This window comes from Eptatretus burgeri, chromosome 3 (genome assembly GCF_056783735.1).
Source record: "Eptatretus burgeri isolate ZD-2024b chromosome 3, Ebu_testis_v1, whole genome shotgun sequence".
Classification (NCBI taxonomy): Eukaryota; Metazoa; Chordata; class Myxini; order Myxiniformes; family Myxinidae; genus Eptatretus; species Eptatretus burgeri.
Window position 1 is genome coordinate 50,030,538 of NC_140963.1, and position 13,672 is coordinate 50,044,209.

Here is a 13,672-nt window from a genome sequence, read left to right on the forward strand (position 1 = left end):
CCCCTGGGAAAGCAATGGCAACCCCCCAACGTATCTCTCAGCTAGGACACTTCTTCGGCAGCAGCAGCGCTACTTTTGCCGAATGGTACTTGTCAGATCAGATTAACAAATGGATACGCTCTTAACTTCGTAATTTGATTGATGTGGTTACGTGCTGTATTCAATTTCCTCGTATCTCAGGTGAACGTGCAAAAAAGTGAGGAACACCACGTTAGGGACGATCCAAATGATGATGCATATAATGGTTTGATCAAAGATGTTTAATTGTAAATTTAACCATTCAAAACCTTTTGATTTTATTTGTCAGTATCCACAATAAAATTCTCTTTTGAGTTTAAGCGAGACAAAATGCAGCGTTCGATTATATTTTTGATAACGTATTACAAAATAACCATTTATAATCGTGTCTTTAATGTCTGGTTTTTGTGGATGGTGGATATGATTGTTTGTTTGTATTTAAAAAAAACACTACGCGTGCCTCCCGTCGCTTTGCTGATGGGTTTTAATGAAAAGACAGCATGTTACACTTCAGAAACATATTGTGAGTGTCACGGAGGATGTAAAATGAAGTAAAACACGCGAAAAAGGATCTTTTATAACACGTAATTGTGGTTGGTTGTCATGGCTGTAGTTGTTGTTTGTGTCCTTGTAATGGGTTCCCTGCTGTTGTACAATAACAAATGTTACCGTTGGAACTGTTATGTCATTAAAGCTCGAGATCCCACTTCTTCTTCCTCGATCCCTGAAACATGGGCTTTTACGAGGTAGCTTTATGATTAACTGGACACAAATTTTTCTTCCAAGGAAATAGATTATTACCTTCCCAACGTTACGACTTGTATTATTCTATGACAAGAGAAACTCTTTAAAATAGCGTGGTACAGACAGAGAAACTGGGATCCTTTTATAGTACATTGATAAGTTTATTGGGGACACTCATCGTACACACAAATGATATAATTATATTTTAGAGATTGTTTTTTTCTTCTCCAACTGTGAGCACACTAAAGAGCTCACGTTGTTCATAGGAATTGCATTTCTGGAATTCTGGCTGTTCCATTCTTTGTGCTCCCAAGGAAACTAGTCAGAGCATGAGATTGGAAGGAGGGGAAAAAAAAACCCCATGCTGTTATTTGCCAGTTTGTGCTGTCATGCTTCCAAAGTGAATGTATTCGTTCGAGGGAGATTGAATTTGAGCACGAAGAATGACCTGTGATTGTAAGATTATGGACACTGAAGGTTTTCGATCTCCTGATTGCCTCCCCAGCCAAACGTGAGGGCCCGGCTCAAACACACATTCGGCAGTCCCTTCGATTTGTCGAAGAAGTGTGGAAAGGCTCGATTGTTCATGTACCTCTCCTTATAGTGTTTCTTTTTTTTATTTTTTTCTTCCCAGTACCTGTCCAGAAACCGGATATCCAACATCACGCGCGATAACTTCAGCTTTAGCACAAAGATGCGTGTCGGGGATTTCTACGAGACACGAGAAGGCCCCCAGGTGAACCGTTCATCTCGTGCAGCGCCATCGCGCTTCTGCCACATTTCTCATGCTAATCCTGAAGCACTTTTTGCTTGCATTATGTGCCATTTCACACAGGGTTTGCAGGCACAGCAGGTTTGTCTGCAAATGGTGTTAAAAGAGTAATTTATTGGTTTGTTTAGTTTCTTGATAACTATTTTTGTTCAACGTAGTTTTTGCTGCACTTTGTTGACGATATCTATTGTAACCTTCATGTGTTAACCCCTTGAAGCACTTTGTCTTTCTTTCGCTCAGTAAAGTGTTTTTCATCGCATGGGCAGGCGGCTATAAATGATGTTTTACCGGACAATGTTGAAACTGCTCGATGAGCCATGCCAGGATAGCTGAGTGCCAAAAGCTTTTGAAATTCAAATTTGTTTTGTTTGTGCCAATAACCAAGTTCTTTAAACTGTATGCTGTAACATATATATATATATATATATATATATATATATATATATATATATATATATATGTGTGTATATATATATATATATATATATATATATATATATATATATATATATATATATATATATATATATATATATATATATATATATATATATATATATATATATATATATATATAAAATATATATTAATATTTCGGCACGCCTCTTTTTTGTTCCACCATCAGATTTTTGTTACTGCATGAAATGAAACGAGCTTTGACATATATAGTAATGATATTATTGTCTTCCTTAAGAGGCCCCTCAAAATTTGTTTTGATGATTATCTATATTCATATCTATATTAATATTTCGGCATGCCCCTTTTTTTGTTCCACCATCAGATTTTTGTTACTGCATGAAATGAAACAAGCTTTGACATATATAGTAATGATATTATTGTCTTCCTTAAGAGGCCCCTCAAAATTCGTTTTGATGATTATCTATATTAATATTCCGGCACGCCCCTTTTTTTGTTCCACCGTCAAATTTTTGTTACTGCATGAAATGAAACAAGCTTTGACGTATATAGTAATGATATTATTGTCTTCCTTAAGAGGCCCCTCAAAATTTGTTTTGATGATTTTCTATATTCATATCTATATTAATATTTCGGCACGCCTCTCTTTTTGTTCCCCCATCAGATTTTTGTTACTGCATGAAATGAAACAAGCTTTGACATATATAGTAATGATATTATTGTCTTCCTTAAGAGGCCCCTCAAAATTCGTTTTGATGATTATGGTAGTTAAACAGTTCATGTTCATCCGACTTTTTATTATTCCTACTGCACTTCATTAGAACATAGATTGTGGATGGATGCGCAGATCCCAAGAGAACAACTATAGCTGTACAGAACAATTCATATTATCGATGGATAAAAATGATATTTAATTTATATAATAATAAATTGTTTATTTAAAATATCTTCAAATTTTGTGAGTTTTTAGTTTGTTGTGAAATATTAGGTCCTCGGGTCTCCGCATAGTGGCATACAGGCTTAAGTCGTACTTCTGTTTACTACCGTAGAAAATCACAGAACCATCCGATCGACATGCTATTAACAGTTTCAGAATCAGCTAAATTCTACAACATATGAATATGGAGACGAAACTGATCCGGCCAGCTAAAATCTACAAGATATGAATATGTAGACGAAACTGATCCGGCCTTTTGGATTATTTTAAAGTAGGGTGCCCTGTAATTTTAATGCGCTCTATGGATCCTCCGGAACTCACGAATGGTACACGTTGTGTTATCACTAAACTACGTGGTAATGTCATCGAAGTGGAGCTACTGCGGGAGAGTCGAAGGGGAAAACCTGAATGATAATCAATGGATAAAAATGATCTAATATATTGTTTAAAATACATTCATGCTATCTGTCTTTTACCGTATGTTGCCAATGACGCCCGTTGAAGACGGGCACCTTTACTGGTATAATATAATTTTCATCATTGTCTGGACAAAATCAACATGTGGCTGAATCCATAGTGTACATAGATAGGTAACTAACATATAGCATATTGAAAACAAAAAAGAGGTCTACCAACAAGATACAATAAATCAAGATAGATAAATGCTTTTTATTTTTTTTTCCACTCATAAATATCTATGATTCGCAATATATACGAATATATATATATATATATATATATATATATATATATATATATATATATATATGTAAGCAATAACAAACCGTACTTCCCCATTGTCTCGGGTCACTCACCAGCATTGGTTTTTTTTTTTTCCTTTTATTTTTTTCATTTATTTATATTTTCATTTCTGGACACTTTCCGATGGCTGTGATTTTTCCTGGTGTATTGGCTTCGTTGTCCATCGGCGTGAAAAATTAATGTTCCTCCCCATTGTCTCGGGTCGTTTACCTTTATTAATTTTTTTCATTTATTTATATTTTCATTTCTGGACACTTTCCAATGGTTCATGATTTTTTTTCCCCGTGTATTGGCTTTGATGTCCGTCATCATGCAAAATCACCATGCTTCGCCATTGTCTCGGGTTGCTCACCTGCATTTGTTTTGTTTTGATTTTCCATTTATTTATTTTCATTTGTTTATATTTTCCTTTATAGATGCTTTCCAATGGTTCTGTGGTTTTTTCCCTAGTGTATCGGCTTTGATGTCCATTGGGCACGCAAAATTACCGTGCTTCACCATTGTCTCGGGTCGCTCACCTGCATTTTTGTTAAGGATCTCTTAACAAAAATCGTGGAGGATCGTGGAGGATCTCTAAGTCTTACTCACGTTGTTGTTCTTGTGGACTTTTTTGTTTCACAGCCTACAGTTTTCATCGAAACTTCCTGAAACTTGGCGTATATATGTACAAATACCCTGCACAGACAGTAACCATCTCCGATTTTGAAAATTCCTCCTAGAAAAAAGTTATGACGTCAAAATATCTCCGCTAATGGAAATCGCGAAAAAATTATCTCCGAAACTAGGCAAGGTTTTTGAATTCTGTTTGTGGGAATCGAACAGGGCATTAGCAGAGATGAATTACCGCACACATCATACGTCACCATGACGTCATATCAATTTTTATGACGTCATTCCTATTTTTTGACATTTTTTGTTTCACAACCCAGAGTTTTCATTGGATCTTCGTGAAACTTGCCATGTATATGCAGAAAGCCCACGCGCAGGCAGTAACCATCTCCGATTTTGGAAATTCTTCCTAGAAAAAAAGTTGACGTCATAATATCGCCGCTAATGGAAATCGCCTATACCATTATCTCCGAAACTAGGCAAGCTGTTTGAATTTTGTTTGCGGGAATAAAGCCGGGCATTCGCACAGATAATTTATCGTAAACCTCATACATCACAATGATGTCATATTCGTTTTTATGACGTCATCATTAAGAGGACGAGGATCTTAGCTCATTCAAGCTTGTTTTCATGTTTTTTTTTCTTTCTTTTTTTTCATTTGTTTATATTTTCATTTACAGATGTTTTCCGACAGTTCTGTGATTTCCACCCCCCCGGCGTGTCGGCTTTAACGTCAATCAGCGCGTGAAATTTCAGCTTTCTCTGTCACCCGGAAGATACTGAACATTAATATCAGTCAGTGAGTCGGTGGTTAGAATGAGCTTTATATATTTGATAGAGACATCTATTTTTTAATGTGCCTTGCTGTAGCATTTTTTTTTCCTCCATTGTTCAAGCTGTTGTGGGGATCTCGTTTGGAGAACCTTTGGAAAGCCCTCGTAGCATCTATTCTTGTACCTGCCATTAAATATATATGGGAATTGTGTCTCGCTATAATTGTGCACAGTGCAGTGTTCGGACTGTAATGTTAAAGTAAGTGGTTAATGTGTAAGTTCATCTTGTTTTTGCTGCTGCAGTTATGGAAACAAATGAGTAGATAAAAGGCCTTGGCCCAGTTTGCCTGCATTTTGTGCGGAAAGAATGCTTGCCAGATTTGGCTGCTGTCTGGAATCGATGTTTCTCATTGTGCTTATGGATTCTCTCAGCTGCCTTCCATTGTTTTTCTTTCGCAACAGTGCTTGTAACTCTGACATTTGTTTCTCTTTGCCACGTGCATTCATCAGTTGGGCATTGTTCATCACGGATGCCTCAAATAATATTGCAAACAAATGACCCGCGGTTTGTCAAATGTACTCACGAAGCAAGATGGTTCTTCCTAAAGTTGCCATGTTGTCAAACCAAGAGCGCATTATGGCAAACTTTCTTTTGTCTATCTTAAACACCTTGATGCAGCTTTATGTGCAGAGACTGTGTGGGAAATATTTGAGGACAAAGTGCTTGGATAACAAGGAGTGAAGTGGAGAAGGAATTATGCAGACACTGGATTTTCCCATAGCTGAATAGAGAGAGACTGGCATGGTGTAATAAAACACTCGGTTTAGGGTGTTGTTGCTGATTGTGCAGTGCTCTTTCTCTCAGGGCTTGCAGTGGTATCGGCTATTGGATGATGAGATCGGAGTCCGAATCAAGGGTATGGAAGGTCGTCGTGGTCGGCCACCTAACCCTGAGCGCCGTGTGCAAGAGGATCAAGGTCCGGGGAAAGCTCGCCGGAGAAAGGGTCGGCCAGCTAATGTGGAGCGGCGGGTAGACACCGTTCGCCGTGTTGAGTCTCTGAAGCTTTTCAAAAAGCTTGAAGCTCAAGGTGTGCTGGCCTTTCCATATTATTATTGCCAATTTTGTCTATTAATGATTTCCTGAAAAAACGCTCGGTTAGTTCAAGGTTGATGTGGACTTTTTATTCTGGAAAATTTAAAATTCCATGGAATTTGACGAAACTTAACTTCTTTCTCTGGCTGTTCCCCTTCGACACGTTTTCACTTTTCCCACTTCTACACTTTTCTACACATTTTCCCCCACTTCTACAGTTTGCACTTCTACACGTTTGTGGTCGTGTCTTGATGCCACCACCTGCCTATAAATCTTTGGTATGGTTATCCAGCCATTTTGGGACAGATGCTTTGTGGACGTCATCACTTCTTAAGTTAATGCCACCTAAGTGTCTGTTGAGTGGTCCAAAGACTTGAAAATCACAAGCCGATATATCTGGACCAGTGTGACCACTCCTTGGCTTTTTCACAATATCTTGGCTATTGTTTGTTCACCTTGGCATCTTGGTTTTCTATAGGTTGTCTATTATCATCGCTTTTCCGAAACCTTGTGAATTGTTGGCTTTTTTCATTGGCTCACCTTGGTATTTATGAAAATGAGGAGTGGTCACATTGATCTGGACTACATGCCGAGTGGGTGATTTGGAACTTACCAACCCATTTCTGCTAAAGTACCCATATCCTTTAAGTTCTGGTAAAGTCAAGGTCCTTTGGTACCCACCTAGCTGAACGAAACATATTTGATTTCAAGTGAGAATGAATGATTGTTTCCATATTTCCAATTATTTTGCAGTTTCACTTGTAGTAATTGGTTATTCTCAAAAATGGCTCTTTAACATGTTTAGTGTTTGCTTAAATGACAGCATTTGGTTGCATGTGAGAATGCTCAGTCACCAATCCAAAACCAGACAGTCTTATTTCAATTTCACCTGGTTTAATGCTTTCTCACACAATGAACTTCAATAAGACACCTCCATCGACAGCACACTTGACCGAGCTGGCTGTCACCTTAGTTTTACCCAGAATTATTTGACCAGTGTTGATATCACGTCCTGTATTACTTGCTCAGGGTGGACAACGTCGTTGTCCATTCAGTCCAGAAAACCTATCTATGTCCATCGTTGACAACATCCTGACAACACAAACCTTCAGCGTTGAACTGTTTTTATTCATTTATTTATTTATTTTAACATGTTCTACAGCAAAAAGTCCGCGTTAACCTCGTATAGCCCTCGCAAAAAAGATGACTCCCTTTCTAACTGGATGATTTATTACAAACGGATAAAGTCACCTTGGGCAATTAACATTCATTCTTCCATGGTATTAACACCGAAATCAAAACACTACAATACTTTGAAAATCTTGATTTATTAACCTTAGTTTACGAGTAAATAATGAAGCAATTTTAACATGAGAGAGTGCACACTAAGCCAATCTATTAGCTTTGGACATTATTTTGTGACATCCTTCTTGCAATATCTTTCTTGGAAGAATGGTGAGACAAAAATCTGAGCCATACCAGACTTGATACCAGACTCGGTGGTGTAATGGTTAGAGCGTCTGCTCCGAGTCCAGGAGGTCGGTGGTTCAAGCCCGGGGTCAAACTCGGCTGAGTCATACCAAAGACTTTTAAAATGGTATGTGCTGCTTCTTTGCTTGACATTCAGCATTTAAAGGGACAGAGCATGAACACTCCCCATAGGTTGGCATCCATGGGGAGGAGGAAATTCATCTTTCAGAAATGCTCTGCTGAGTGTGGAAAGAAAATGGTGTCATCATTGTGATGTCACTGGTGCCCAGCACTTCCCCCAAGCTCAGTGGTATGCTTGTCTCGTCTAACGTGTGTGTGTGTGTGTGTGTGTGTGTGTGTGTGTGTGTGTGTGTGTGTGTGTGTGTGTGTGTGTGTGTGTGTGTGTGTGTGTGTGTGTGTGTGTGTGTGTGTGTGTGTGTGTCGGCTTCACTCCAATCCTGAGATCATGGCTAAAAAAGGTACTTCAAAATGATTGAGTGGTTCCATTAAAGATGGATTTATCTGGGCAGAACAATTAAGTGTATAGAAATTAATGAATGACATTTGAAGTACAGTACATGTGATGAGGTGAAGAGTTACTTTATTTATCTTTTGAAAACATTAATCTCCTGACATGGATTAGCGTATTCTTTTTGGTGACGGACAACAACGCACTTGTATGAAACTCCCAAATCATGACTGTGTTGCCACTTCTAAAACAAATTCTTACACTTGAGTCACCCTTACCGTTGAGGATTTGTGAGGAACTTGGACTCATTTATGATTATCTTTGTTAGACTTTGCTGCAGGCAGTATATTCACTTCCATTGTCATTTTAATCAGCAGTAAAAAGTGACAATAAGTCGAGTGATAAGCCGAATATATTTCTCTGTCTTTGTTTGATTCTTTTGTGTGAACTTTGTTTCAACTACAGCTTCTAAAAGACAATTTTTGTATTGCGTTTGCTCATTTGGAGAATTTGCAGCACAAAACATGATGATGTATCAGAGAAGACAGTTCAAACAATTTTAGAAATCCAAGCGAAGTCAGCTTTATGCTAAAGAAGCATCTTGCTAACTAAGTGAAGACACAGAAGTGTGGATTTGTCATAAACGGGTGAGTCCGCAGTTATTTTACGAGATCGACCAGACGACCGCGACGAGGAATAATACGCATTTTTCTTTTGACAACTATAAGACTTCATGCAGGAGCAACTACAATGGCACTCGGTGGAGCGCATACCTCCACCAGACTGAAAAGTTTAGGTTTTGTCTCCAACTGATAGGCTGGATCTGGATTCAGACCTGAACCAAAATCAAATCGGCTTGTTCTTGTCACCGAACAAACTCACCTCCCAAGTTTTGTCCTGATCCATCCAAAACGTTTTGAAATATCCTGCTATATACTGTATAGTTTTTGACCCCATCTCTCAATGATGACGAATCACTTGAAAGATTGAAAAAAAATTCTCGTATCTGGATCCGGATCTTCACCAAAATCGAATCAATTGGTTCCACAGATGGGGGGGGGGAGAATGAATGAGTGGATTTGAGCAGTGATTCTGGATTTTGAGAGTTTCACTAGAAGGGGGTTGTTGGTGGACCATGTGCGCCCTCCGGATACCAGGACGGGGTCAAAGCACAGAGAGGGCAGAGGGTGCAAGACCAGAAAGGAGGTGGAAGAAGACAGAGACCACCGACCTGTCAGCTATGTGAAAGAAAGAGGCCCATAGACGGAGCTTCATCACGAGAGATCTCAATGATCTTGAAGGCCTTTGTTGCACAACGTCAAGCTGAGCAAGGTGTGAGGCAGGGGAGTCAGCCCAGAGGAGAGAGCAGTGCTTTCAAGCTGCAAATGAAAGCCTTGTATGTGGACAGGTGTTCAGGTTTGCCAAGGAAGGACCGTCTAGAGAAATGTTTCTAAATAAATGAATATAAACTTTGCACGACTGAGGATGCCCAGTCGGTGACTGGCTTTGGAGGCCAACTTTGAAACATGCTTCGCCCAAGAAAGATCACGGCTGATAGCGAGACCCAAGAGTTTGAGTGACTCAACTTCTTCACGAGGATTGTTAAAAAAGTAGATGGGAGGATTTGCTTGAACGGTCCTTTCGCAGAAAGAGAAGAGATAGTGAGAGTGTAAATTTGTCAGGATTGAAAGACATAATTCCAAGTGTTTGACTCGCTTGTGATCCGATCAAGGTCTGAAGAGTGGGAAGAGGCTGCTGCCTGTCTATCTGAAGGATGAGGAATGTCACATCAGAGGGTGGAGTCATCAGCAAAGCGATAAAGAGGATTTCCCAGAGAGTTAGAGATCATTGATGAAGATAAAGAATACGACTGGGTCCAGAGCACTGCCTTGGGGCACTCCAGCCTCAACAGGAAGAGGAGATGAAAGGATTCCGCTGAGAGCCACACATTGGCTACGAGAATGGAGGAAGGAAGTCAGTAACCTAAGAGTGGAGTTGGCCTTGGATGCCTGAGGCAGAGAGTTAGTAGAGCAAATACCATTAAAAAGCAAAGGTACGTGTTGCTTCCTTGCTTGATGCTCAGCATTTAAAAAATAGAGCATGCATAGACAATGCTGGGGAGGCAATGGCAAACCACCCAGTATAACCTTTGCCAAGGAAGTGCTTCAGCAGCACCAATGCTCTGTAAAGAGCATTGTACATTAAAAAAAAATGGTGACAACCACTCAGAACATTCAGAACTCACATATTTAATGGAATTTTGAGTTTGTCTGGGTATGAATGATCTCTACTCATAAAGGGGTGCAATGGGAGTGTTCACAACAACAAGTAAATCCCTACGTTGTGGCAATGTGGCAGTCGTCATTGGTGAATGCATATTGGACTGGGATTCAATCCTGAATTTGGTCCACTGGTCGCATAATTACTGATATGTGTGTGGCTGATGCAGTGCCCCTTCACATTATGGCAGGAATTTGTAATATATTCAGGGTGCCAGCGACGTCGTCTCCAGTTTGCGAAGGACACCACGGGATCATTGACGTGTACCGGCTAATGCTGCCAGATGGGTGGTCCAGTGTAACGTTCGTCCGAGGGACGGCACCATCGAAGCAATTCCCTGCCTGCGAAGCACCAGTCCAACAGTTTATGGTCTTGCCAATAATCAATCCCAGACTTGACAGCACAAAGGTCATTGCTCTACCTCTGAGCCATCCTATCAGACAATGAGGTGTGTGCCACCATCAGGAAAAAAAATTATTGTTCCACACAAATGTTGTATCGTTTAAACATGAAGGACACACTGGGGGGCGGAAGTTCAAGAAAGAGGAGCAGGTGTTTTAAAATTGTGAGCACAACTTTTTTTTTTTCCACTGCACTGACATTTCTACAATAGTAAGTCGACTGTAAATGTTATATCACCACAATCCAACGCTACATCACCGTGATGGAAACTGGAGTGAAGCCGTGTGAGCCAGCATATGCTGTCGATGTGGAAATTATTAGTCTGTTCAGCATCTGGAGATGCCAGCAGGTATTTTGCTTCAGGGGGATTCAATATTTCACGGAATCATAACCTATGGGAAATGGCCAAACGTCAGCCGAGTTCGATCCTCCAATATCTGACAGGTGCTGCGCTGTATTATACCTTTTGTCTGGATTTTGTATAACTTCCACAGATCAGACAAAAATGTAAGAAATGGTATCTACAGATGTAAATTTCAAGTTACGACTTTTTCTTTTTAGTTGTCAGTTTAATTTTAGTGAGTGATTGAGTCAGATAAGCACAACACGGGTGTGAGGTTTCTCCCTTTTCTCCCCACTTTCCCCCACTCACCTCTGATTTAAACTTAGTGTGACATGATTTGCATACGTGTAATCGTACATGAGTTTTGCTTGCCATGCATGTCTTTTTGTACCATAATATTTCCGAAAAGTGAAACGTGCGGCAATGCAGTCAAGCACACGTGATGAGGAATTGTGAGAGTGAAGTGCCGAAGCGCATCACCCTCGAAATCCACGGGATAAGCTTCATTTCACACTAAGACATTGACAGCGCTGCACCAGTTTACATGGTTGTTGTATTGTCATGACATAAATGTCATAATCAACTGACATGACATTGTCTTGCCAACTCTGGTGTTCTTTGCGCATAAATGACAGATCTGGATTGGGGAGCGGATCCGTTAGTCAAAAGTGGGGAAAGCAGGGAGTGTTCTCCGCAGCATGTAACGCGTACGCCATGTTGGGTGTGTCAGCAATCGCAAGGCAAGCAGCAGAGCTGAAGCTGATGCAGCGCCTGGAGAAGCAAGCTCGGGTGCAGGCAGCCAAGCAAGCTCGGAAGCAGCAGGGTGAGGAACAGCTGGGCTCTGGGGGTAGCAACGGGACACGTGCAGCATAATTCTGGGCGGTAATGGCATCAACAAATATGGCTGTAGGGGCAGTACTAGGAAAGATAGTCCTGTCTTTGGTGCAACAACGGGGCAGAGTTGTCAAAAAAAAAAATGATTATGAAGCTTAGTAAGCAGATTGAAGCTTAGCAAGATAGACAGGCCAAATACGTCATTGGTTTATTAATTGATTAAAGAAAGTTGAAACGCTTAACTTTGTAGTACGTCTTGGTTTCTTTATGGGTGGACGTGTGCACTCCATGTGGTTCAGTAGATGAATCTGAAGGCAGGTTGTTGGTTTCACAGTCATGAAACATGCAGTGTTGGGATACAAAAGCACACATCAGAGAATATACAAGAGAGCAGATCTAAGTGGGAACACTGTGTTTCTTGGTGCAAAAGTGAATGGTGTTGAGATTTCAGGCCTAGTGTGCACCAGGCCAAGAACCAATGCATTTAGCTCATTCGCAGAAAAGATGACAACAGGCTGGTTGCACACTTATAACATGTGCAAGCATCCATATGTACACCTTCCAATAGAGAACACATCACGTGTGATCTTTGCACTTCAACAAAAGTTAGGTTCAACTCAGGTGCAGCCTTGAATGCAGTATTAAATTAAAGATGGGCAGTGTTAAACTCTCTCTCATTGCAGATGTTTGAACTTGGTTGTTTTCAGCAAATATGCACATGCTCAGATCCTCACAACACATGTGCATGTTCACATTGCATGAACTACTCACAGCATGCATGGATGTGTGCAATAACTGAAGCTTTCTCAGCACAGGTGATAAGGCAATGTTGGCTCCCATCCAGGTGATGGGAGCCTTCTGCTTGGGTACACAGCAGCAGTCGCACAATATGATTGGATGCTGGCAGCATGTGTATAGGCTCAGGTGTTGGAGGTAGGCACACATGGCATTGGGAGCTGGCAGCATGCACGCAATTTGTTGGTTCTGGCAGCAGGCATTCAGGGTTTCTGCAGTCATCTGCAGGTGTGGATGGTTTTGGATGCCAGCAGCAGGCACAGAAGGATCTGTGCACTGGTAGCAGGAGTGTAGTGTGCAGGCAGCATACATACATGGTTTCAGGTGCTGGCAGCAGACATGCATCTGGTTCAGGGCACCATCAGTGGGCATACAGTGTATAGGACACTGACAACTCGCACTCAGGGTTTTGGGCGCCGGCAGGAGGTGTGGAGAGTGTAGTGGGGCGCCGGCAGCAGGCATGCAGAGTGCAGTAGGGGTGCTGGAAGCAGGTCTTCAAGGTTTCAGGTGATTGTAGCCAGCACTCATGGTTTCTGTCTGCAGCTGGCTGCAGGTGTGCAGAGTTTCCTGTGCAAACAGCAAATGTGTAGGGTTTTGGGTGTTGGCAGCTGGTATGCAGGTTGTTGGGCACCGGCAACAGGTATGTGAAAGGTGTAGGGTACTGGCTACAGGTACACACTGAGATGGTGTAAGGTTATGGCAGCATCAATACTAGCTGCACGTGTACAAAGTTTTGAGCAATGGTACCAGGAGTGCAGAGTGTGTGGGTGCAGGCACCAAGTGCACAGGATGTTGGTGTGCAGTCACCAGGGGCACATGGTTGTTGGGGTGCAAGCACCAGGTGTGTATGGTGTTGGCGTGTAGGCACCAGACATACAGGGTCGTTGGGGTGCAGGCACCAGACATACAAGGCCAGTGGGGTGCAGGCACCAGATGTACAGGGTTGTCGGGGTG

General features: G+C 41.1%; 1 protein-coding gene across 20 annotated transcripts in view; it reads left to right on the forward strand.

The window, feature by feature from the left end:
• The window catches only part of BAZ2B (bromodomain adjacent to zinc finger domain 2B), a 385,196-nt gene that overhangs the window by 210,986 nt on the left and 160,538 nt on the right, over positions 1-13,672 (forward strand). For 15 of the 20 annotated variants that reach the window (XM_085873227.1, XM_085873230.1, XM_085873237.1 and 12 more), the window contains exons 13-15: positions 1,397-1,498; positions 5,898-6,120; positions 11,820-11,912. In XM_085873227.1, the coding sequence (XP_085729353.1) occupies positions 1,397-1,498; positions 5,898-6,120; positions 11,820-11,912 (418 nt within the window). The remainder of the gene's footprint in view (positions 1-1,396; positions 1,499-5,897; positions 6,121-11,819; positions 11,913-13,672) is intronic. The other 5 variants (XM_085873235.1, XM_085873238.1, XM_085873239.1 and 2 more) reach the window with 2 other exon arrangements.